The sequence below is a fragment of the Carassius auratus genome, unplaced genomic scaffold (genome assembly GCF_003368295.1).
Source record: "Carassius auratus strain Wakin unplaced genomic scaffold, ASM336829v1 scaf_tig00028626, whole genome shotgun sequence".
In the NCBI taxonomy this organism is placed as follows: domain Eukaryota; kingdom Metazoa; phylum Chordata; class Actinopteri; order Cypriniformes; family Cyprinidae; genus Carassius; species Carassius auratus.
Window position 1 is genome coordinate 37337 of NW_020525709.1, and position 27766 is coordinate 65102.

At 35.5% G+C, this 27766-nt stretch overlaps 1 protein-coding gene and 1 long non-coding RNA gene across 3 annotated transcripts; one reads left to right on the forward strand and one right to left on the reverse strand.

Annotated features, from left to right (window-relative positions):
- Nucleotides 1–64: 64 nt before the first annotated feature.
- Nucleotides 65–27634, reverse strand: LOC113079589 (EGF-like repeat and discoidin I-like domain-containing protein 3). Of its 2 annotated transcripts, XM_026251830.1 has the most exons (11): nt 27179–27634; nt 25212–25286; nt 24253–24288; nt 23672–23800; nt 17279–17392; nt 14018–14199; nt 13229–13384; nt 12211–12355; nt 11944–12128; nt 2032–2187; nt 65–756 (listed from the first exon to the last, which is right to left on the reverse strand). In XM_026251830.1, exons 1-11 carry the CDS (start codon nt 27243–27245, stop codon nt 607–609), a joined length of 1395 nt encoding a protein of 464 aa, XP_026107615.1. In that variant the 5' UTR covers nt 27246–27634; the 3' UTR covers nt 65–606. The 2 variants fall into 2 exon arrangements, with proteins under 2 accessions (XP_026107615.1, XP_026107617.1); XM_026251832.1 differs by lacking the exon at nt 24253–24288.
- Nucleotides 14143–19016, forward strand: LOC113079590 (uncharacterized). Its single transcript, XR_003281727.1, has 3 exons — nt 14143–14226; nt 16231–16513; nt 18757–19016. It is a non-coding gene; the product is annotated as an uncharacterized LOC113079590 (long non-coding RNA).
- Nucleotides 27635–27766: the final 132 nt, after the last annotated feature.

Below are 27766 nucleotides of genomic sequence, written 5' to 3' on the forward strand. Positions count from 1 at the left end.
ACCACTATATAATGATAACAGAGCATTTAAAGGCTGATGACAAATCATTGTGAGCTTATAATAAATAAACAGAACTACATCAAACGTTATGTGGACACAAATATAGTTATCGTTCTTGGTGTGAATGAGCCTTTAGTCTTAAATCTGTGTCTTTCCATGTGAAGTAAATCTTGCTAAGCGTCACAGTTTACCCCACTCCTATACTTTTCATTCATTGACTTTGCTTCGATTGAATTGTAATAAATTACAAATTACACCACATAAATTCATAAGAACACCAGTTCTCACCTCCTCTCTATATTCATAAATCATATACTTGAACTATTCTAGCATGTGGCCTTTGACCTGAGTGAATACAATTGAACTATTTCTGATAATAATACTATGAAATATAGTAGTCAGTTGTACAGTGACAGTAACATTTGAGAAGCATGGTGAATTGCTGTTTCCAGAGCGAGAGAAAAAAATTCAACAATCATTGACTATCATCAACTTTTTGACTGTAATCAAAAGATCTTTCATTTTCCAATCAGGCCAAAGCATCCTTGAAAGATCACAATTAGAAATGTTGTTTTTACACAGTCTGTCATAAAATGTGCCGTAGTTTCATTGTTCCTCCGGACACCCCAGAAGCTCCACTCTCATAGTAATGCGTCCATACCACGACCACGGAAGAATCCGGAGGAATCGGGCGTAAATCGGCGGATCTAATGCATTCTTTCTGTGTGTTTCGTTGTCAAAGTTTCCTTGGAAGATCTGTCAATGACACCGAAGGACAATGCGTTATTATAAAATGCTGAATCAGGCGTTCTGATGTCATTTAAAAGTGCACAACAATGTTGCGGTAAAATAGGCTATATAAAGCAGACGTGTGGCTTTCATACACCTCTTAACCTAAGCTCTTTTAATAGCGCTTGTTAAAGAACAACGTTCACAGATAAGTCCTCTGAGAGAATCTATTCCAGTAGACTGTTTCTTATCAGCGCTGTCAGAATAGATTACCCAGCCAACACCACTAACAAACGCCAACCACCACAACATGACCTTACAGTGTGTGTGTGTTTGTGTGTGTGTGTGTGTGTGTTGAGAGGGAGCAGGGAATGTGTTATGAGGAGGAAAGATCATGTCACATCATGTGATTTAAAAAAGTGATAGGGGAAGTGAAAATTCAGCTAAATCCACCCAAATCTATATGACTTAATGTGCTAGTGATTCAATGATTCATTTTTCTTACATTTAAAGTCTTTAGTAATAAACAACAATATTTGCCTATGCTACCATTTAATGGTTTTAATGGTTTTTAATGTCTCCTATGCTCACCAAGGCTGCATTTGTTTGATTGAAAACATAACTATAAATACATAAATCTAAAGTAAAAACAGTTATATTGTGAAAAATTATTTCAATTTAAAATAACTTGTAATTACATTTAAAATCAAATTTATTCCTGTGATCAAAGCTGTATTTTCAGTATCATTCCTCCAGTCTTCAGTGTCACATGATCTTCAGAAATCAAGAAACATTTCTTCTTATCATCTTCTTATTATGTTAAGAAGCAGCTGTGATGCTTAATATTTTCGTGGTAATTCGTGCATTTAAATGAAAATATACCACATAGCAACACTGGCAGCCATTTACATCACTCTAGCTTCAGTCTAGTGGTATCTGTCTAATAAATGTTGAATTTGAAATAGAAATAACTGTCTCTCTTTTCTCCACAGAAGGACTCCTGCCGGAGCTTTGTGTCTGAGAAAAGCGTTAGTTTTGTCAGCTGCTGCTGCTCCAGACGGAAAGTGTGGAGGTGATTCTTCAGCTGGAGGTGGAAGATTGTCAGAAAAATGCTGAGAGGTTGAAATTTTTCTCGTGTTTAACGCTGATGCTGTGTGTGAGAGAAGCTCCATCGATTTCATCCAATCAGTTGAGTGATTTTTATAAAGGACATTCAATAAAAAAAAGTAAATAAACTAAAACTTTCATTTAAAAAATGATTGCGTCTCCCTCAAATGTTCATGTACACAGAGAGTGTCCTACCTTATCCCTCTGTTGCTTCTCATCCTGATAAATGAGCCATTTCTCCCCATCATTACTGAATGCCACTTTATAGGAACCGACAAACTGCACGTGTCCGAAATCTTTGGCTCCTTGGGTGATAATTCCTGTGATTTTGGTGGTAATCAGCAAATCCACCTGGTAATAATGAGAGAGAGAGTGTGTTTCTACATATCCCACTATTCTTGATTTAAAAAAATATATATAATAATTTGATTAGAATTACATTTTAAAATAACTTTTTTCTCAGAATTGCAGGATTTTTTTTATACCATTGTGGAAATGTAGTTATGGAGTCATGAGGTCAAAGATAGATTTCAGCATTGATAAAATAAAATGATAAAAAGGAAAACTGCAGGAGTAGCTGTGCAGAAATAGAAAGAGAGCATCTAACATCAGGTGCTTTGAGTGTAGACAGCTCTCCTCATGTCTAAAATTGTCTTTGTAAGGTAGGTTATACCTCTGCTAACAGCTAACAGCTAAAGGTGTCTGAAGGTAAAACAAATCTCATAGCTGCTTTGGTGGGACTGTCTCTCAACCTGTTATCTGTTTAATACAGCTGGAATTCACTGCCCTTCACAGAGTGATGGACGCCAGGCTAAATCACAGCCCTCGTCTGCACTGCTGAGTTCCCCTCGGAGGACGGGAGTTAATCAGTGCCAATGACACCGCGGGAACGTCTTCAGGCCGCTGAATTTGGTAAGTCTATTACTTATGACAACAAACTCTTAGAAAAAAGGGATCATTGGGGTTCTATATAGAACCATAGGGTTCTTTCAGTGGCGGTTCTACATTGAAATACACCCTGGGCGAGACCCCTTTCGAGCGCCCCCCCCCCCCCACACACACACACACAAAAAATAGCAAACAAAGTTCTGCACAAACAGCAATATTTTATTATAACAACTGTTTTCATATGATGTGATATCATTGCATGCATGTTTCCAATTTGCCATTCCTGCACTTGTTAAATTGATGTTCCTCTTGGAAAACAATTTACAGCAGAAGCAAAAGAGGCTGTTGTTCTTAATTGAAGAAATCAGCCAACTTCTTGCCATCTTTTCACCACTTACTAATGTCTTCTTAAAATATTAGTGGTGGCAACTTCTCACATTACTCTCATTCCTACGGAAAACAAAGCCAGGTGGCACTTTACTTGGTCCTCTGTGAACCAGCTCAGTCCGAATCCTGTCAGTCAGATGTGAGGGCCAGTGGGGCTCAGTGGGGGTTCAGCTCCAGGCATTTCTATCAGACAGCATATTGGCATATTACTCAAAACACATAGCAGTGAAAAAACACAGTCCTACTCATAAATTATCAGAAATATTAAAATTACATTAAATTGCAGTTGTCTTGTAGCCCCCACACACACACACACGATATGCACACCTGAAAGCTCATGCTGGGTAGAAGTAGAGGCAAAGAGGTCTTCATCCTCAATATCAGATATTTGTGGAGACATATTTGTAGCGGAGGAGGTGGTTGGCTCATCCTGACCAGTGGTAGAGGATGCTCCAAAATATTTTAGAAGTGCCCCTGAAATTGCAATTTAACTGCATTTGAAATCAAAAGACCATAGGATAATGTTTTATAAAGCTAAAACAGCCTAGGGTCAAATTGACTCAAAACATAATAGAAGGGTTACATAAACATGCTCTTACACACTAAATGTCTGTCATTACACGCTATATCCTCCTAGACCCGAAAAAAAACAACATTTATTTATTTCATTTTTCCCCCCATGTCATCACATTTTTTAGAGCATAGAAACAAATAGTAAAACAAATACATTGAAAAATTATATTTTATTCACGTTATGCTATGGTCACTGGGACTCAGTTGTTTAAAAAATAAAATGACTTTAAATTATATGTATAGGCAAAAACAAAAACTTTTTGGGTTTCAGGATATTTTTCAGCCAAAATTTGTATATCAATCTAACTTTTCATGGAGGTACCATTAGGTTACTGCCTCAAATTATACGCATGACACACTTTTAAAGCATCATAGCAAAAATGCTAACAAAGAGTTACGTTATACCCACCATCAATTAACATTAGCCCTTCATTCATGAAATGGATACTGTAATCATACAGAGACAATAGTTGCATACCTTTATCTTTTGCTCGTTTCTCCTCTTCTTCTTTTCCGAAATTGGGCACCTGGCTTTGACCTTTTCTTCTCCATCTCTGTTTATTTGGCACTCGACAATCAACAGATTTCCCATCCCCCCAACTGTCACTCAGGACCAGAAGTCAGGACTAAACCAATTCACCTTGATGACCGCATAATCGTTTTGTATTACCTAGTTTCATTTGCAGGAACTATAGGCCTGTATATAGGCCTGTATTATAACATTATGAATGAAATGTGCGTTATTTGGAAGAAGTCGGGGTGTGTGACTGACTTTAGCCTATTATTAATTATATTACTAGTGTGGATCCCCCGTCCCCGTCCACCCCCGCCCTGTCCGTTCCATTTGAGAGAGACCCAGAGGTGAAATGTCGCACGCGCCTCTCGCCCCACTCCCTTACACTTCTCTCACAACACAACGCTTCAGTGGATATTTTCAGCAAGCAGGGGCGCCAGCAGCTGCAGGGAGCGCCAATTTGCCAATTCCACACACAGTGAAATGATATAAATGACGAAAAACCGCTTCGCGACACAGAGGATTTTTTGTTTATCTACTCGTGCTGCCGCCCCCAATGTGTCCCGAAAAAATGACGCCCCGGGCGGCTGCCCGGTTCGCCCGTGCCTAAAACCGCTACTGGGTTCTTTACTCAACTCCAAAGAACCTTTCATGCTAAAAAGGTTCTATAATGATAAGAAATAACCCTTTTGGCAAAAAGAATTCATATCTTGAATTTTGTGATCATTCACATGCATTCATAAATGCATTTGAATATACCGTATAATGCAGTGAAAGAACGCACTCAAAATGCACACGCGCACTAGTATGACTTCATAATGTAACTTTACATTAGCCTAGATGCGTGCACTTTTCAGGGACGATTTGTTTAGTTTTTGAACATACTGGATACTGTTAAAAGGCACATCATTAAAACAAAAAATACGAGTTCACATTTTACAACTAAACAAGCATGGAAAACGTAATTAGAACTAGCAACTACATTAGTTAAAAATGCCTATCCATATACAGCTATGATTTGCGAACCCCAAACTGACTCAAATGATTCGCGAACCCGCTACAAACTCCCGAACTGACTCAAATGATTCGCGATCCCCAAACTGACTCAAATGATTCGCGATCCCGCTACGAACTCCCGAACTGACTCAAATGATTTGCGATCCCCAAACTGACTCAAATGATTCGCGAACCCGCTTTGAACTCCCGAACTGACTCAAATGATTCGCGATCCCCGAACTGACTCAAATGATTCGCGATCCCCAAACTGACTCAAATGATTTGCGATCCCGCTACGAACTCCCGAACTACTTTAAATGATTCGTGATCCCCAAACTGACTCAAATGATTCGCGATCCCGCTCCGAACTCCCGAATTGACTCAAATGATTCGCGAACCCGCTACGAACTCCCGAACTGACTCAAATGATTTGAGAACCCGCTACGAACTCCCGAATGGTTTAAATTTATTCGCTATCACATCGAGAGTGTGCACATCGAGAGAAATAAACAGCAGATGTTCATATTAACAACTTTAACTTGAGAAAACGCTGCTAATACACACATTTGTTAATAAAGTAAATAAAACAAAAACATGAATGTTTTAATGCTACTGAATAAAAATAAACGATCCACTCAAAAGTCTCTGCTCATCATGACAGGACCTGGATCAGTGAGCTGCGTCTCGGGCCGATGACGTCACTTCCAGGGAGGCATGTTGTACAGGCCCCCATCCCTTGACTCCACCCCCACGTCAAAACAGTGCCACAAAGAGAGAAATGTAAAGCGCAAAGGGAAAATGGTATCGCAAGCTCAAACTAGACTGACACGTAAAATAAAAGCAGCGTTGCAAATAAATTAATAGATATGACCATGGAAAATATGTATTGCAAAATCATTGCTTTCGCGCTGTTTCATTTGTTTTGCAATTCTTAATTTTTGTGTGCAAAAAGCAAATGTATTTTCCTCAATACTTTAAATAAAATAAATTGCAACAATATATAGTGATATTCTCAATGTTACCCAGAAAACAGGATACAGGTTTAACTCTTTTGAAATACTAATGCTAAATGTTACTCTGTCAGACATGCAAAAGAAATCTAATGTATCTCTTGCTCTGGCTACTGTGTATAGACCACCAGGGCCGTATACAGAATTCCTAAAAGAATTTGCAGATTTCCTCTCAGACCTTCTAGTTACAGTTGATAAGGCGCTAATCATGGGAGATTTTAATATTCACGTTGATAATACAAATGATACATTAGGACTTGCGTTTACTGACCTAATAAACTCCTTTGGAGTCAAGCAAAATGTCACCGGGCCCACTCATCGTTTTAATCATACACTAGATTTAATTATATCGCATGGCATCGATCTTACTGCTATAGATATTGTACCTCAAAGTGATGATATTACAGACCATTTCCTCGTATCGTGCATGCTGCGTATAACTGATATTAACTATATGTCGCAGCGATACCGTCTGGGCAGAACTATTGTTCCAGCCACCAAAGACAGATTCGCAAATAACCTGCCTGATCTATCTCAACTGCTATTTGTACCCAAAAATACACATGAATTAGACAAAATTACTGACAACATGGGCACTATTTTCTCTAATACATTAGAAGCTGTTGCCCCAATCAAATTGAAAAAAGTTAGAGAAAAACGTACTGTACCATGGTATAACAGTAATACTCACTCTCTCAAGAAAGTAACTCGTAGTCTTGAACGCAAATGGAGAAAAACTAACTTAGAAGTTTTTAGAATTGCATGGAAAAACAGTATGTCCAGCTATAGACAGGCTCTAAAAACTGCTAGGGCAGAGCATATACACAAACTCATTGAAAATAACCAAAACAATCCAAGGTTTTTATTTAACACAGTGGCTAAGTTAACAAATTACCAGATGCCACCTGATTCAAATATTCCACCAACGTTAAATAGTAATGACTTTATGAATTTCTTCACTGATAAAATAGATAACATTAGAAATACAATAGCGAATGTAGATTCTACAGCATCTAACACTTCAGTTTCATCCATCGCACCCAAACATAAACTGCAGTGCTTTACAACCATAGGACAGGAAGAGCTAAATAAACTTATCACTGTATCTAAACCAACAACATGTTTATTAGATCCTGTACCCACTAAATTACTGAAAGAGCTGTTACCTGTAGCCGAAGAACCGCTTCTCAATATCATTAACTCGTCGTTATCTTTAGGACACGTCCCAAAACCATTCAAGCTGGCGGTTATCAAGCCTCTTATTAAGAAACCAAAACTAGATCCTAGTGTACTGGCAAATTATAGGCCTATTTCAAATCTTCCATTTATGTCTAAAATTTTAGAAAAAGTTGTGTCTGCTCAATTGAGCACCTTCCTGCATAAAAATGATCTGTATGAAGAATTTCAGTCAGGTTTTAGGCCCCACCATAGCACAGAAACTGCACTTGTTAAAATTACAAATGACCTGCTCCTTGCGTCAGACCAAGGCTGCATCTCATTTCTAGTCTTACTTGATCTTAGTGCTGCGTTCGACACCATAGATCATGACATACTCATAGATCGATTACAAAACTATACAGGTATTCAAGGGCAGGCTCTAAGATGGTTTAGATCCTACCTGTCCGATCGCTACCATTTTGTTTACTTAAATGGGGAGTCATCTCATTTATCATCAGTAAAATATGGAGTGCCACAAGGATCCGTCCTAGGTCCCCTTCTATTTTCAATATACATGTTGCCCCTTGGTAATATTATTAGAAAATACGGAATTAGCTTCCACTGTTATGCTGATGATACTCAGCTATATATATCAACGAGACCAGATGAAACTTCCCAATTATCTAAGCTAACAGATTGTGTTAAAAATGTAAAAGATTGGATGACAAAGAATTTTCTCCAATTAAATTCGGATAAGACGGAGATATTAATTATTGGACCAAAAAACACTACACAGAATCTTGTAGATTACAATCTGCAACTAGACGGATGTACTGTAACTTCCTCTACAGTCAGAAATCTGGGTGTTATATTAGACAGCAATTTGTCTTTTGAAAATCATATTTCCAATGTTACAAAAATTGCATTCTTCCATCTTAGAAACATTGCCAAGCTACGAAACATGTTATCTGTTTCTGATGCAGAAAAGCTAGTTCATGCATTCATGACCTCTAGACTGGACTATTGTAATGCACTTCTAGGTGGTTGTCCTGCTTCTTCAATAAACAAGCTACAGGTCGTCCAAAATGCAGCAGCGAGAGTCCTTACGAGGTCAAGAAAATATGATCATATTACCCCAATTTTACAGTCTCTGCACTGGCTACCTATTAAGTTCCGCATCAGTTACAAATTATCATTACTTACCTATAAGGCCCTAAATGGTTTAGCTCCTGCGTACCTAACTAGCCTTCTACCACGTTACAACCCATCACGCACCCTAAGGTCACAAAACGCTGGACTTTTGGTAGTTCCTAGGATAGCAAAGTCCACTAAAGGAGGTAGAGCCTTCTCACATTTGGCTCCCAAACTCTGGAATAGCCTTCCTGATAATGTTCGGGGTTCAGACACACTCTCTTTGTTTAAATCTAGATTAAAAACACATCTCTTTCGCCAAGCATTCGAATAATGTATCTTTTTAATTGTGAGTGTAGTTGCATCTGATCAAAGGTGCATTTTTATTCATTAGCTTGGGTTAAACTAATTTTACTTTGTTGGATCAGCAGCTATGCTAATGATGTCTGTATTTTGTTTCTATGTTTTGCCACGGGATTCACATCCCGTGGTAACTAGGATTTACACAAGCTCCAGTCTGGATCCAGAACACCTGAGAAGAGATGATGCTGACCCTCAGAGGACCTCAGATGATGCTAACCCTGAATGAACAAACAGAACTAACAATTATTCCTAAATGTGTGACTTAATCATATAATAACTTAACTAATAATATTGATAGTTCATCGTCTAGCTGACTACGTCTTGTATTATTATTATTTTTTAGTTTTTCTAAAATCCTGTCAAATGTGCACAAACTACTAGCTACTACTAAATATTGTAGAAACATAATTTTCTGTAAAGTTGCTTTGTAACGATTTGTTTTGTAAAAAGCGCTATACAAATAAACTTGAATTGAAACTTGAATTGAAAAATGTTTTACATTTGTTTTTGTTTTTATTGTTTTTGTATATTTTAAATAAGGTAAATCTTTCTGATTTATTAAAATAAAAAGTCACATACATGGATTTTTCTGGGCTAAGCCCCGGATCTCCACTCACCCTAGAACCACCCCTGATTATTGGTATTACAGGATTTCAAGGCTGCTGTAATTAACTGCTCTGGAGCTTCTTGTTTTTGCTAAAAAAAGAAAAAAGAAAAAAAAGAAGCCAATCTTGATAAATGAACTTGGCTATTATTAAAATAAGCTGTGCTATTTTATGAAAATAAGATGACAAGCATGAAAGTACAGCATGCTTCTCTAAGTTCAGTATATTCATTTCATGATTGTTGACAAAATTCCGAATTTGTCATATATTCAATTTATGGTTTAAAAGGCCACACCCACAGGGTGTGTTCATGTAAATACTTGTGTATTAAAAACATTAAATTTCAGAAATTCTGATTAATTTATGCTTTATTATTTTGGTATATTTGATCAACTTTATTATGCAACTAAAAATAATAATAGTAATAATTCTAATCATTTAGTGATGTCTATTTTAAGACAAATGTTGACTGAGTACTGTGAACATCAATACTGTAAAATTAATGAACATGACCAAAGCAGAAATTGAATTACACAACACTATATTGTTTTAAGAACTCTAAAAACGATAACATCAAAATTATAATTATTTAATGCATAATTCAGTAAATGAAAATGTATTACAAATAAGCAAATTAAAACATACTTATTAATGCAATAAGCAAATTTGTATTTATTGTACATCATATTTAATAAACTCATCACAAAAAAAAATATTTATAATTGTATTTTAAAATATTAATAATTGTTCATTGTTTTTACAGTACCTAAATTAGTTTACAGAAATATGTCTGCTCAGTCTGGAAAAACATTAGTCTGGCGTCATATAATGTTTCTGGAAATACGTTATTGGACAACATTTATGCACTGAAAAAATTTGGTGTAGAAATAATTTTTACTCAGGAATTGTTAGTAAATGTCACAATTAATTACAAAAGCAATGGCAAATAACTAGATGTGAAGTAGAACGACTAAAATAGCATGTTCTACATTTAATCCAGGAATCATTATTTTATTTAACACTTTGAAAAAAACACTTTTTGCAGCATAGATAATTCTTCTTAAATAATAAAATGTACAGGTAGGCATATTATTAAAATCCACAGCTGTTTTATGAATATTGTTTTTTCGGGCCTCTCTCGCTCTCTCTGTCATTCTTTCTCTCTCTGTGTGTATGTATTATTCTTTCATGAGGACTCAGGTTCTGCTTTCTGACCTGGACTGACGTGAGCAGCATTCACAGCAGCTCTGCAATCTCAGAGGAGCGTTTGAGCGGCCGGGCTCGGTTCTGCAAGCGTGCAGGTGTAATATAATATATACATTAGCCTGTTCTCTCGGATCCAATTTCCCAATCTCAGTTCAATGGCAGCAGACTCAGCCATTTAAAGACATTACTGCTCTTGGGTCTGAGAACAAGCTCAGATTTACAGTCTGTTATAACGGCAAACAATGAGCAGCCTACCGGTTTAGTTAGATTAATGATGTTGGAGGTACAGTAGCTGACCACAGACTGACCTCTGGGTGTATTTGTAGGATTATGGGGGAAAGTAAAGATTATCCTGCAGTCTATTGAATTTGTGAAGATGAATATATTTCTGTGGCATAGAAAATTAGGATGGAAATATACTGAGCAAGGATGATGCCGTATGACACATCCTACTACTTACCCTGTGTCAAATTCAGCCCACTGGGTGACCTAAATGATCCCATTGGCTGAAATATATATATATTTTTTGCTATATGGTGTAACCTATTTGGTGCCAATTAGAAATCCCAAAATCGCCACATAAACATTCTCTGGTTTTCTTTCCAAACACCATCATTATTCAATGTTTTTTAACTTCCTCAGAGGCTGAAACTGAACAGGAAAGTTCCTACTTTGACTGTACTGAGTCATGAATATTTAATGAGGCAAGCATTGTTTAGTTCATGATTGGTTGTCTGTTGTGATAACCCAGAATTAAACATAGTATGAAAAGCCTTATATTGTAGCTTGCTGATATATTGAGTCAATCAATTTTTCTTTTTTAAATAGCTGAAGCTGATCTGAGCTGGCTTGCTGGTCTCCCAGCCTGCTAAAAATACTGTCAAAATAGTAATGTTGTGGAATTAGTTAAAATAACTGTTTTCTATTTGAACAGATTTAAAATTGTAATTTATTTCTGTGAGCAAAGCTGAATTTTCAGCATCATTACTCCAGTCTTCAGTGTCACATGATTCTTCAGAAATCATTCTAATATGCTGATATGCTGCTCTAGAAACATTTCATATTATTATTTATGGTGACATTTATGCTGCTTAATATTTTTATGCAAGCTGTGATGCATTGTTTGATGAATAGATAGTTCAAAAGACCAACAATTATTTGAAATATAAATATTTTGTAACATTCTGAACGTCTGATAGCATAAATACTGTCACTTTCTTTCAATTTAATGTGTCCATCCTGAACTTTTGACCTATACTGTTTATATCTGTCTCACCTGCAGCCACTGGGACTGGTCGTTATGGGCTGATGTCCATGCGTTGACCTTGCCCTGTTTGTCCAGTCTGGCCTTGGAGGGGTCCCAGGAGAACATGTCCATGTTCAGTGTCTGAAACACACTTGAGGCGGTGATCTGGTAGTCCTGGATTTGTCCGGTCTTCATCCCCATGGGCTCTGAGCATCCTGAAAAACAACTGCAAAAGTGAGCATAATTCTTACTCGAGACTGTGTCAGAGATGAATACTGCTGACTTTAAAACACAGACCTGTGAGCTCACAGCCCAGGAGCTCCATTCGCAGTGTGCAGTGTTTCCTGCAGACTTGTGGGTAAATGCGGATGTACTGCGCTTCGATTGGTGGACTGAAGGAGTTAGCTGAGGGGGAATTATTATCAGTATTTCCAGTGAATATCTGCAGTAAAATAGCATAAACAAAACAGTGATTACAAGCATTTTAAAAATTACAAAAATGCTTAACAAATAAAAAAGTGCAAACATGACAGGAAAGATATTTATAAAATTACTCAATATTTTCATTTCAAATAAATTCCTTAAATTTCTAAAATTTCTTTATTTCTAATGTTCTATTCATTAAATAATAATAATAATAATAATAAAATCAGCTTTAAAAAAATATTAATCAGCAAAACAGTTTCGAACATTTATAATAATAATAATAATAAATAATAATTGCGTCCTGAGCAGCAAATCAAAATTATTTCTGAAGGTTCATGGGACACTGAAGACTGGAGTAATGATGCTGAAAAATTCAGCTTTGCATCACAGAAATAAATTACATTTTTAAATAAACTAAACCAAAAAAAACTGTTATTTTTTAAATATAATAATATATAGTTAAATATAGATAATAATGTTTCAAAGTATTTACTGTTTTTCCTATATTTTTGATCAAATAAATGCAGCTTTGATGAGTAAAAGAGACATTCATTAAAAACATAAAAAATCTAACTGACCCCAAAATGTTTAATGATACTGTATTTAATTATTCAACATTATAATTTTAATGATATAATTTAAACTCAAATAATTATGTGCATTTGTTTATTTATAATTACCCATATAACATGAATTAAAAAAATGCTAAAATTGTTCTCATTCACATTAAAGGGAGATTTCTCACTGATATAAAAAACAAGAAGAGTCTGACTGATAAAAACTGGAAAGGAGGGCGAGTTGGCAGGAGAACGTCGGACAGTTTCTTAATTTAAAAATCCCCCTCTGGCGCTCTCATCTCATCTGGAACGAACGGCGTGTCCCGTCTTACCATGTCCTCATCTGTGTCCTTGACTTTAAACATGCTCCAGGCCTTTCCGTCGTCACTGTATGCTACTTTATATGATTTCACGTACTCTGGGCTTCCAATTCGCTTGGCACCCTGTGTTATCAGTCCGGTCACCCTCATCCTCCGCTGCAGATTTATCTGTGAGGGGACAGCACAAAATCTATGGCCTCGACTCACAAGATGAACAAGTGAAGCCTCGTGGGCTGCGCAGTCATAATTTGTCCCTATCAGAAATTGCTGTGTATCTGATGACAGCCGTGTATCTGGAGAGGGGTTGTGTGGAAGGCAAGCCATAAAAGTTTGCACTGTGAATAGCTCTAGACAAATAAATTATATTAAATTGTCAATTGTACACACACACACACACACACACACACACACACACACACACACACACACACACACACACACACACACACACATATATATATATATATATATATATATATATATATATAAATATTTTTTTATGTGTGTGTTTGTGCAAAAAACTTGGTTAACTTTATAAGTGAAGCTTTCAAGGAAAATATTAAAATAATGAAAAAAAAAATCTTATGTTATGACCCCTCAAAGCAGCAGTAAGAACATCTAAGGACTAGAAAACAGAAATAATGCAGTTTTCCAGCTACAAATGGAGGTGTTATTTAAAAGCATATTGGCATCAAAGCCATCTTTAATCTTGAAGGCACAAAAATAAAGTCAGGCACACGCAGGATGACAGCAGAACAAAGCTATGGATGTTTTTAATGCAGTCCAAATGAGGCGGATTACCTGAATCCATGGATATCGGTCACCCTCGGCTGCGCTCCAGGCATTGACAAGGCCCTTCTTGTTGAGTCGGGCGAAGTACGGAAACCATTTCTGCAGGCCGAACAGAGATCGAAGTGTGGAGGAAGCTGTTACCTGCTGGTTCGAAATGATCCCCCCTTCCATCCCTAAAGGTCCAGAACATTCTGAAAGAACATACAGAGAAAGACATGGTAAGATCAACAACTGAAACTCTGTTGTTTCAATTAAAAAGCAATCTTCATTGTTGGGCAATAATAATATTACTTTTTGCATTAATTAGTAGTGTAACATTAGTTACCATCCATAAAAAAGCTAATTACTTAATTATTTGTGATGCCTCGAACCCTGATGATTTGAAATCCATCAATCCAAAAATTCCTAGATATATTTTCATAATTTTCATGACTCGTATAGGCACATGAAGTCAACAGTGCAGAGGGCAAGCTGGGAATATGGAAAAGGTTACATTCAGCGGATGAAAATATTGCCATTACATTGATTCTGTCAGGTGAAAAGAACACCGATGTGCAAGTTGTAAATTATATTACTATAATTACAAATCTTTTTAGACGACGAAACATTTTCTTACGAACTTATGTGATTTCTTTTGATAAAATACTTCATGAAATAGAATCATATTTGGGTAACAGAGAAATTATAACTAGAATTAGCTTCAAGCTACACATGAGGTTAATACAACACTTTTACTTAAAAGTCACTATCAATCCCCGTTGAGTGTTTGTAATAACTTCTGACTGCAATCCAATGTGGATTTTAGGCAAATGATGAGGCAGAAATATACTGCTTGTAACATTTTAAAATAATTTTATGGGGAAGATAAACAATTACAATTTCTGTGGGGAATGAAGAAAAATTTATATAACTAGTAGTGTAGCTAATTACTGTTGCTAGAAAGTAATAAATAAAGTAATAATATTACTTATGAAAGGAGTAACTACGAGTAATAAATAAAAAATTTTGAGTAAGGAGTACTCCAACACTATAAACCTTCTTCTCATATTTTATCTTTTCAGAAAAAAAACCTGTAATCTCTAAAAAGAGTTTAAGGGAATATATCAAAAGTTGAATCGTTCTATATTAACTCAAAACATTCCACATTAAATCTAAATGTTTACATTACATTTACAACTCTATACTCTTACTGTTTGTCAACAATTGTCTCATTTGTAGGACTGTTTTCATTTTTAAAACAAATATTGGTGACTTTTCTGGGAATTTCTTGCGATATTTATTCAACGGTGCTCCACGAGGCCAGTGTAGTCCAATTCCCGAACGAATTACTCTTATGAGTCGGTTCTTTTTACTGAATCAAAAACATACGTCGCCAAGAAGTAGGCCTGATTCAACTTTCGAACAAATGTCTTTTAAGAGTGAATCAAAACACAGTGCACTACAAAAGCATAGTTCATTTTCTGAACAAATTATTCTTATGAATCGGTTCTTTTTACTGAATCAAAACTGTCCAGTGCCACCTGTGCAGTTTAATTTTGGAACAGATGATTCCAGCATAAACAAATCTTTTGAGCTGGTTCATTTGAGTGAATCAATCACATACATCTTGAGCTTACAAATGACTTATTTCAGTTTTAGTTTTAGTAATTTTAGTATAATAAGATACATATCATTGGCAACTATTTGAAATAAATGATATTTTTATATATATTAAATTAAATTAAATTTAATGCTTATTTTATTTCAAGTAGCAAAAATGCTTTTTATGGTTTTGGTTCTAGTTGAGTACAGTATAATAACCCTGACTAAGACCAATCATTGGATTGCACACGCCACCTCTAATATATTAAGAAGATATTTGAAAAGTCTAAAAAGTCTAAAAACACAAATTATGCAAGAACTGATTTAAATCAAAAATATCTAATTTGTAGGAAGCACCTGAACTATGACAGATAAATCTTTGTTATCTTACAAACAGAGCTAACAAGGCAAGATCAAGCACTTCAAAGGAATACCACAAACACAGTTTTCTTTGGTCTGGAGTGATAATATGATAACATTATTTTTGCTCTCACTGGTTCCCACCACAGACTCCTTATTGACCCCTGAAACTCCATCTTTCTATGTTTTGTTCTCAAAATCATCCGGCAGGTCTGAATTTTTGAATGCGATGTCCTTGGATTCGGCAATTGATATCGTGTCCTTGCTCTCACAACACACAGATGCTGTCTTCGCTCTCGAAGCCTAAGATGTCCTCTCTACTGTCATTGCTGTCTTACGTTCCTCCACCTACGGAGATGACACCCATTTTCTGGTGCTCCGGGGAGAACATTACTGGAGTAACAGCCATCTCCGAACGATCGCATTGACTGGGGAGATTGGAAAAGTAGCTGCAGGCTGCTCAGACTTGCCTGTAGGGAGCTTCTGCTGTTGTGTTTGGACAGCATGATTGCAAATCAAACCTTCTGAAGGGGTGTAACATTTATATACACTCCTCATAGCCATGTAAGTAAGAAAGCATGACAGTAATCTTCAACTTATTCAATTCAACTTTCATAGATGTGTTAAGCTACAGCTGGGACCTTCTTGTTTGAGTCAGCACAGAAAATACAAGCAATCAAGTCATGGTTATGCAAGTATTGGTATTCTCTCGAGTCCTAGTGTGTACAGTGAGTTATGAGGGGTTTCTGGCATACTTTCTGGAGACTGTACATCTAGGAATACACAAGTCCACCCTTACATCTAATCTGAAAGCGAATAGTAGGCATATTTTGGCGTGCTGTCCTGGGGGAGGGGTCCGGGCCTGGAGCATAGCCCGAACCCAAAGAACTCCCCCATCCCTGATTTGGGATAAAATAGATTAGAAGTGAGAAGTCGGGGTGGATGAGGGATGCCGAAAAACTGTCGTAGGACAGGAGGTAGGAAGGCTGGATGTACGTATATACACTTGTTGTGCTAGTTAAGATGGTTAGCTAAAGGAGATGCACCTGTGCCAAATTGGATGATTATCTGATCATGCTCCTCCCGAACTTTGTTAATAAAACCCCATATATTGCATGGAGAAAAAACAATGGTTCCCTACTCGGTCAATGTCATATTGGCCTCATTCACTCAGATTCTCCCAAAAAAGCAGCTGAAGGCAGATGGCTCCCATCCCCAAGCCGTCAGTTTGAGTTTGAGTTTGCTCCTCAAGAGATGCCGTGGTATGATAGTGAATATTTAAACACATGGATTTGATGAAATGAGGTGATGAAGTCGAGTTGCACTTACTGTACTGACAGTTCTGCCCCATGTATTCGCCGGGACAATGGCAGGTGTAGTTTGCTCGCAGGTCTGTGCAGCTGCCTCCATTTTTACATGGGTTTTTCTCACACTCATTAACATCTGAAAAGACAAGTAGACATCCACGGACACTTAAGGAAATGATCAAAAGCAACTACCTGGAAAAAGCTACAAGAGCTCAAATATAGTTTCTCATTATGATTGATTTGCCACAGTGATGAAAATCCTCTTTCAAATCTTTCCAATTTACACTGAAAGTGTTTATTTATTAATCATTAAGAGGAGATATATTATTGCTTAAATGCTGCTTAAATAAGACTTTGATTATCCTTTATGTTTTAAGTATCAACCACTTTGTTGCAGGTGTTTCAGGTATAGACACAAATGTTGAAAGAACAGAGTATAAAGCTATAAAATGAATGTCCATTGCAGCTCAGACTATTTGTTCATGGAAGAATAGGATGATAAATGTTGGCGTTCATAAATGAGATACACCTCTTCTGAAAAATCTACTCTTTGGGAATTGTGAGATTGCTAGATTGTAAAAAAATATATATTTTTTTATTTATTTGTAAATTATTATTATTTTTTTATTATTATTATTGATGTACATTTTAGAGTAAAATACAATTTCAGTCTTTCAAAAAAAAAAATGTTTCAACGCTAGAAATTTCTAAGTGAAAATTGTAAAGTAAAATTATATATATATATATATATATATATATATATATATATATATATATATATATATATATATATATATATATATATATATATATTTAGAAACTAAATAGAGAGAGCAAAATATTATAGCTTAAATGATGCTCACTGAAGACTTCAGTGTTGAAGTTTCAACTTTGACTCAGATGTTTCTCCCTAGATTCCTTTAGATGGGGATACAGCTCTGACTTTGTTATTGGAAGAATGATATAAGACATTTTTTAGATCATATTTTTGATTGCAGAATTATCTTACAGAATTATCTTATAATGAGTTTACAAAGTTGTAAATTAAACTATAACTGGATTACATTTTACAAGAAAATACTATTTCAGTCTTTCTACTGCAAAATTTCATGATTAATTTAGTGTTCTTTGTTATTATCCGTGAAAAGGGTAAATTCCACACCCAAATTCTCCAGGTGAAACAGTTGAGATATTAAAGAGACCTGCTTTTTTTCTCTTAATATGCAAAAACATATTAAACCTAATGAAAACCCTTGATCTTTTAAAAGTTGTCCACCAGTGGGCGGACGTCCAGTCATCATTTTTCATTTCCAATCTCATGAGAACATGTAATTATTTTTTAATTTTGGTGAATTGGTATGATTTGAGTCGTATGGAAACATACGGATTTTAGGAAAAAATCGAAGCATAAAAGTCCAGGAAAAGTCCTTGTAGCAAAGCTTATGGTGTCCTATCTCAGAGTTCTGCAGCACTGACTTCTCTCTCTCCTTGATTTTTAAGCAGAACAAAAGGAACTCAAGAGACTCGTTACAGACAGAAATTCAGGGACCTGCAAGGAGGAGCACAGGCTCAGCTGTGTCAGATAATGTATCTGGCAGAGATAAACCAGACCTTTGGGTTTACCACAACAACAGAAGAGCACTGGAGGGCAACAACCAAATCCACCGCTCAAACAGGGTCACCTCACGAGAACTGAAAGCACAGATGAACACAACAAATGTGCAATTTAAGGATCTGATGTTAGATTGCACTGATCCTCTCAAAATAAAAGCTAAAGTCTCACAGAAATTAAATGCAAAAGAACTGGATTTGCACTTTTGAATCCAGACTTTGTGAGTGGGTCTTGCTCGTGTAAAACTGTTGTCACGAAGCTGGAGTGTTATGGAAGGTTTCCAGCACTTTCCTGCAAAGGAGTAGTTTTAACACGTTGCTATACTAACCTGATATTCTACTGTAGTCTCTACACTCAAAAACATTTGGTATAGAAACAATTTCCACAAACTACTGAACACATTGTATTAAACATGAAATTTGAACTGAAAATTGAAATAGCACTCATTCAGTCTTTGAATTTTATTTTTTTTACAGTTTAGAAAGCCTAAGGTCCACTTTCAGTGTATATCTAAGATATTTTTAAACGTTTTATCAATAAGTATGAGTAATAGTAGTAATGGTGACACTTTTATTAAATTTTGGGTTCAGTAAAGGAAAGAAATTAATACTTTAATTGAGCAAGGCTGCATTAAATGGTTCAAACATTTATAATGTTAAAAACGATTTCTATTTCAAACAAATGCGGTTCTTTTGAAATTATTCTTCATTAAACAATCAAGAGAGGAAAAACAAAGCTTTATCACAGTTTCCACGAGAAAATATAAAGCAGCACATCTGTTTTCAACATTGATAACAACACATTTTTCTTGAGCAGCAAATCATGAATCATGAATCCAGGAATAAATGACTTTTAAAATATATTCAAACAGAAAGCAGTTCTTTGTACTTGAAATAATATTTCACAATATTTACTGTATTTTGATCAAATAAATGCAGCCTTGGTGAACACAAGAGACTTCTTTCAAAAACATTTAAAAATCTTACCAACCCTAAACTTTTGGTAGTCTAGTAATTCTTTTATTTCATGCTATGATCTCTAAAACAAAGCATTGTTTTTTATTTAGATTTTGCTGCAGAATGACCATTGGCAGTCAGCTTCATGCTAGTCATGTGCATCCAAGCACTGCTGTCGGTTGCGATCGGATGAACTCGTCCTGATTGGTGGGATTCCCTCCATGGGGCCAAAGTCCAGCCAGTCAAGCAAGTAAATTGGTGTCAGGAACAGAGGGGGGTTGGTCAGCTGTCACGCTGGATTTGTGGTACTGGACGCTTCTTCCATAGTAAAACACAGAGCCTATGACCTAAAAAATGTTGTTTTGAGATGCCCAAGTTCCTTTTGGTTGAATCTTCTCTTGATCAGAGCCAGTCTGAGAATCGATTTCTGTGCCATTGTTTAACACATGCTGATTTCGGCATTTCATTTCTTAAGGAAAAACCAATTCAATGTGCTGAGTTGTACCAAGACAACTAGGTTAATGAAGTCGGTGGAGCTTCACACGGTATGATCACTAAGTCAGAACCAGCAGCGGATCCTGTAATAGATGAATTAGATGAGGATGGCAGTGCTCCCTGAGGTGGCATGTACTTCAATTCTTTATGGCTCCTCCACAACAATTTCACCAGATTGCACCAGCTCTCCTATGAACCTCTCATTGAAAATGAATTGTGATCTAGAGGGCAACTTTTTCCAAGCAGCTCCCTGCACTATATTTTCTCCCCCTCTCACATCTGTACATCTGTCGGCTCACGGAAAACACCACCAGCATACATGTGCCATTTTCTTGCTCTATTTAAAAAGGGAATAATATATTTATTTAATTCCACTTTTAATTTAATTTAGTAAATTTAGTAATTTTTATGTAATAATGTTATAACTTTGATTCATTTTTTATTTTAATTAATTACAAAATGTATTTCCTTTTGTAAAAAAAAGTCTACATTTTTACATTTAATTTAATAATTTGCTGTGTGTGTGTGTGTGTGTATATCTATTTATATAATAGATTATTATTATTATTATTATTATTAATAAAATAATATTCAAAATATAAATTTTTAGGAATTGAACTGGTGCCATGTGACATCAGTTTTTAAATTAATACATTTTATTTTTAATTTCATTCAATTTTATATTAATTTAATGTTTTGTGTGTTTGATTCTTATTTTTTTTAAAAAACATTTTTCATTTAATTGATTTATGACTGATTACAAATGTTATTTTCTTTTTTCCTTTTCTAGCAATTTCTGCTGCTGACATGGTTGCATTTTTAATTTCTTCTCTGTAAAAGAACAAGTTATAGTGACAGTATAGTAATTATATAAATTACTAAATTGAATTGAACTAAAATATACATTAATTTAATAATTATATGATTTTTTTGTTTTATTGATTTTCTTACTCTCCACCCAAACGGAATGGAACTCTTCACACTTGTTGGTAGTTTTGCATCACAACAGATAAGCCCAGTACATCCCTGTTTTTATACACACACACACACACACTCATATATATGACACACTCAGGTAAACATCCTTCACTAGGTTGGTCAATATGCTGTGAAGTCTAATTACTATGACGAAAACTGAGCAGGTCATAGGGCCGGGGCAGATAATGAGACCGAATGTCAATCTAAAAAAAAAATTGACACAAAAAATAACCTGAGATTTCTATGGCCGTTGTTCAGTCTGCTACTAACTGAGCCTCAGTGTCTTATCTTAGCTGTACTTTCACTCCAGCATTAATTATAGGCTATGCTTAGAAGTCAATTCAGGAGACAAATTAAGGTCACAAATGCACATGTGCGATGTGTATTAGGCAGTGCAGAACAGAGCCCAATATTCTTTCTCCCATTCCATGAATAATGCCAGTGGTGTGAGGTAGCCACAGAAACAAGAGAATAGGGACAGAAATGCAACAAATAAAAACAAGCTCTGACAGCAAACAGATAAAAAAAAAAAAAAAAGCTCTTGGTTAATTACGTTCCTGTCACTTTGCTAAGTGTTCTGTCACAATACACTGTAGAAGTTTTAATGAGATGAACTCAAGCAGAAAAACATATTTATTCACATTACTGTGCTTCGTGTTTCCACACTAGTAAAACTAAAGCCATAAAATATACTACAGTAAGTGCATATGTTCTTCCATCACTGTGGCAGAAGTCACTTCTCAAGTGGCTGATATTTTCATTCATAAGTCTGTAGCATTAAACTAGATGTGTTATTATTCTGGTAGCTACTGTAGATATAAACATGTTGACTGTTGACTTGCAGCAACAATGAAAAGGCAACATAAGTGTACTTGCATTGTGTGAAGGTGCACTATAATAAAAAGTCTTTATTATTGTTATTAGTATTATTAGCATCATCATCATTGTGGTTGTTGCCATGGTTATTATTGTCATTGTTATTGCTTATAATAGTTGTCGTCTCCAGTGGCTTCCCTTTTTTGAATGCTTCCTCCCCCACACCTAGATACAATGACATACGCACACGCACACACACACACACACCCATATGCACATGCTCACAGGCACATGAATGCATTAACATGACTTACCAGAATGGACTTAATAAAATAAAATAAAATGGAATAAAAAAAGGTGGACTATACACTACAACACATTTTAATCACAATTTGTTATATATACATTTAAAATATTTTTAGTGAATCTTTAACATTTTTGTATTATTTTACAACAGTTTCTTGCTGAATTTAGTCATACAACAAACTTAAAAACTGGAACAAAAAATCAGGTTGCAAGTTATTATTTGGTATCATTAAATTGTATTATATATATATATATATATATCTGTGTGTGTGTGTGTATAGATAACATCTTTTATTATTATTTCATAATATTTATATTATTTGTATAATATTTATATTTGAACATTATTTAACTTAGTTTTTATTATATATGCATATAATTAAAAACATTATAATAAAAACTTACATTAATATAAATAACATGTATAGCATTTTTTATCACTGATAGAAAATAGATATGTATATGTAAAAACTATAATTTAGTACATTAACTTTATATTAATTTTAAAGTGTGTCTGTATATATATAAATTTAAAAAACATAATTTTGTCTGGTTTGGTTCAGCTTCAAAATCATACATCACAAGACTACACTGAACTATTTGGACTGCTGAAAGGATTATTGATGCTCCCCTGCCCCCCTTCAAGAACTGTATACATCCAGAGTGAGGAAAAGGGCTCAGAAAATCACTCTGGATCCCTCTCATCCCCATCTTTGAACTTTTACCATCTGGCCAGCGCTTCAGAGCCCCAAATACCAGAACAGTCAGGCACAAGAACACTTTCTTCCCCAAGGCAATCTACCTCATGAACAGTTAAATGTTCCCCATGTACGCAATAAAAATGTGCAATATCCTTATATTTATTTTATAAAAAATTAGAAATATCCTTATATTAATTGTTACCCCTCTATCCCAGTACATCCCTGCATCTTTCTCAATTCTATTCCATTATCATCTATAGCACAACGGTTTACACAAATTATTATGAAGTTTTTTTTTTGTTTGTGTGTGTGTGTACTGGAAGCGTATGTCACTAAAACAAATTCCTTGTATGTGCAAGCATACTTGGAAATAATGCTGTTTCTGATTCTGATTTAATGCATTTAATTTTCATTTAATATTTTACATTTTATATAGTATATTATTAAATTAAAATATAAAATGTAAAATATGTACAGTATATACATACTGTATAAAATATTACAGTTGAAATATATTGAAATGAATGTATCTATAAAAAAGAGTTTCTTACTGTGTTGGCAATGGACACCATCGAAGCCAAGCGGACACCTACACAAATATCCGACAAAAGTGTCACCGCGGTAGGTCTCACCGAGCTCACACACCCCTCCGTTATGACACGGGTTCGGGCTGCAGGGCGCTGAATGACAGAAACACACAGTATCTCAAATCTGCAGGGTTCATCTGAAGTGCTACATAAAATCCTACTAGAGTTTATTGCAGGTTGATCTGTAAGTGAACTTGAGGCTCAGTGCGCTTGATGACATGCACTATCCCCACACAGTCATTATTATTTCATGTTTTTCAGCTACATCTGAACATCACATTAAATACTGCATTAGCTATAAAAGACGACTCCAGAAAGTGTGAGTGTCTAATGAACGCTAAGCAGATGTTTAAATATGAATTAACTGGTGAATGGAAATCAAGGCTGACATCATTTATGTTCACGGCTCATAAGCCGAACATGAGCCATCTGTTTAATATGCCATTCACATCTGGAGTCTCAATGAACAAAGCTCTTTTGAACCTTTCTTAAAATGAGGAAAATAAATCAGGCCATTAAAAGAGGCTTCAAATAAACAAACTCACCAATTACAGCTTGCTCTTCCCACTTCCAGCCTGATGCTGTTAAAATAGCAGAATGCACAGTTTGGGACATTCTGTCATATTCTATCTGCACTAACAAAATGAAGATTTCAAGTAGATGAAACAGTAGAATCTTTTAAAGATCCACTATTTTAATTTTTTTTTCTTTATTTCTTTAAAACCATCATGTCCTGCACTAATTTCTAAAGGGAAATTTAGAAATACTAGAGTAGAACCATATTATTCACTCCAAGGATGATATCTATAATAATAAAAACAAGGTTTTAAAAATCATTCTAATTCTATGCAAACAATGAAGTGCACCGCTATAATGATAACGGCACAGATTCATTCAGAATTTTCTTTTTTCTTCATCTGATGAATGAATAAAACACTGAAAGCCAATTAGAATCGACCTTTAAAGAGCTTGAGCATTTAAAGCGACAGACAATTTAACTGTTGCACACAACCGTGGACTATTGTGCATTGGTGTGGATGCTAATATCTTTATTGTAATAGTTATCTTTAAATGTATCGTTCTTGGTGTGAACGTTTGAAGTTAACTTATCATACATGTTTAATGTACTTTAAATAAAATAATTCATTTTTTTCTAATTTTTGTTATCTGTAATTCACATTATAGGTTTGTGTTAAATTGTCTATATATTTTATAAGACAAAACTGTAATCTGAAGAATTTAGTGTAGAATTGTATCTAATTGAATGAAGGTCCTTTATTTGCATCTATGGTTCTATGAAGAACCTATAAAATCCATGTTTCTAGTCCACAAAAGATTTTTCATAGTAGGAGGGAAGGGGTGCTTCAGATTATTAAAATATTCTTCCTGAGTTTCCTGAGTTTTGAGTTTTTTAGCACAGGAAATTGCAAGACATTAAATCTCATGGGCCTTTAGGCTTCTCAAATCCAAAAGGACAAAGTAAAAAAGTGACTTAAAAACTCACAGGAAACATTTTCGTCAGCTGGTGTACTGGGACAGTCAGCACCGTTCTCACATGGAACCGGTTCACAGACTTCACCTACAAACCATGAAGAGAAATAAACAGGAAATGAGTAGAGATTCTTTTCCAAAGACAAATCACCTCTACAACATGTCGCAGAGTGATGCACATGAGTTTGTGATGTTATATCCTCAGCCACGCTGTCATTTCGGCCTGATTTATTCAGTAACTGAGTGCTTACACAGGTGTCCATGTTGGCCGAACTTTGGAATACACTTGCCGACTCTTAAAGATGCAGTGCAGATGTTTTTCGATAACAGAATGCCAATGCTTCAGAAGTGTGTATGGTTAAGTGAGATAGAAGATTAGAGAAAACCTTTAGTGTTAGAAAAGAAACACGGCTGGCGGAGCTGTCTTGTTTCACACTGATCCGACACAACCTGAGGGCATGACACTCACAGTGGATATAGTGGCACGCTTCACACTGCCATGTGCTTTCCAGTACAATTAATTTCAAACTGCCAGGATGCTTCTTGTGTTACTTGCATTGATACAAAAACACTGGCATTGCAAACTTGCAGTGATTTGAATATTCATTTGATATGAATAACACAGTGAATCTGGAAGGAAATGAGTGACTCCTCAAAGATTTTTCATTTAAGGAAATTAATACTTTTATTCAGCAAGGATTAATTAAATTAATCAAAGGTGACAGTAACAATGTTTATATTAAATGTTACAAAATATTTCAATTTCAAATAAATGCTGTTCTTTTGAATGTTCTGTTCATCAAAGATTCTAAAAATGTAACAAAGGTATCAGTTCCCACAAAATATTAAGCAGCACAACTGTTTTCACACTGATATAATGCTTCTTGAGCAGCAAATCAGCATATCAGAATGATTTCTGAAGGATCACGTGACACTAAAGACTGGAGGAATGATGCAGAAAATTCAGCTTTGCATCACAGGATTGAAATACATGTAAAATGTAGAAAACAGTCATTTTAGTTTGTGATAACATTTCCCAAAATTGCTATTTTTAGTACTATTATTTGACTTAAAAAATATAGCATTGGCGAGCATAAGATACTTTTTTACACAAACATAAAAAAGAAACAGAAAAATCATACCGACCCCAGATTTTTGAAAGGTAATGTACTGTACTTCAGAGAATAATGTAAACACCATGGTAAATTAATATGATAATAATTTAGTACCATATATTTAGTACAATAAATATGATATTTTGGTGAAAAATTATGGCTTATAAGTACATTTTTGCAAGCATAACAATGATTATAATCATTTTAATACATTTTTGTCATGTAAAAACAACCAGTTTCAAATAAAAACAGCTCTAATAATTAATATGACAACAGAACAACACTAACCCACGCAGATGATTTCTAATGAAAACTCATTACAGTACAAACTGAGTCATTCATTGTAAAGGTCAGTCAGAGATGCACAGTATGACATCTAACATGATCACATTGGGTTCAGCTATTAAAAACACAAGGAGATGCTTCAGGCTCGCAGATGATAACAGTGTTTTGATGACTATTTATTGTGCAGATGACCTCTGGATCACCTTAAAGTAACATCAAACAAACATAACAGCGATGAGACTGTAACTTGCACAAGCAGGCGTTTACTATTCATTGTCATCTTTATGTGTCAGGCAGCTGTGCTTGCATTAATGTCATATTTAATTGAACGTCTGTTAGAGGGCGCAGATAAAATCATGTGCCCGAAATAACCCGACATCTCATTATCATCTCCCTCATGAATTATAGGAAATTTTAATAAATCACTGAAGTGATGCTGCTGCTGATGTCCGAGCTGTGAATAAACGCACCAAACGTTGCCTGGAAGTTCTGATGTGTGTTTTAAACTTAACCTCGGTTTGTTGATGTGCAAATGTGAGGTGTATGTTGAACGCACAGAGTTGTGAACGGTGAAACTCACCTGCAGGTGTCGGATGTGGGATGGACGCGCCAATGCGGACGACCAGGAACAAAAATAAAGGCACCATGTCCTCTGGTTCTCCCGTGAAGCTTCGTCTCTCAGCCGTGATGCAGATATAATGGCAGAGAGACTCGCGGTGTGGATGTCCGGTGATGCTGTGACTCCGAGCAGTGATGCTGCTGCTTCTTCTTCTTACTGCAGTGATGAAGAGGATGATGGAGACTCGACACTGGCAGGATTCACAGCATCAGTGTAGACGCACGCACCGATCCACTCATACTAAGAAAAAAATAACTTTCCTTTTATATAGCCTAGCCTGGTGCATTCAAATGTAGCGACTTCTACAGAGTAAACTAAAATAAATCAAAGAAAAAAAATATGAATAGAGGCACTTATTTGATCTGAGTTCCAAAACTTACACGGCCACGTGCAAATTTTAAATGTTTTAATGTTCCATACACACACGATATCACGTTTGTCTCTTCTTTCCACGATTTTAGGCTAACGGGGGGGGGGGGGGGGGGGGGGGTGACGTCTTAAATCGTGTAGATAATCAGTTCTTCCCCTGCTGTGCTCTTAATTATCACC

What these genes read in the sequence shown, in the direction of transcription:
- LOC113079589 (XM_026251830.1), bottom strand. Translation starts at nt 27,245, where the DNA reads ATGGTGCCTTTATTTTTGTTCCTGGTCGTCCGCATTGGCGCGTCCATC. An exon ending in ACCGATATCCATGGATTCAG is followed by an intron (nt 13,385 to 14,017) that starts GTAATCCGCCTC and finishes GTCCCCTCACAG; the next exon opens with ATAAATCTGCAGCGGAGGAT. An exon ending in ACCAGTCCCAGTGGCTGCAG is followed by an intron (nt 2,188 to 11,943) that starts GTGAGACAGATA and finishes CATTATTACCAG; the next exon opens with GTGGATTTGCTGATTACCAC.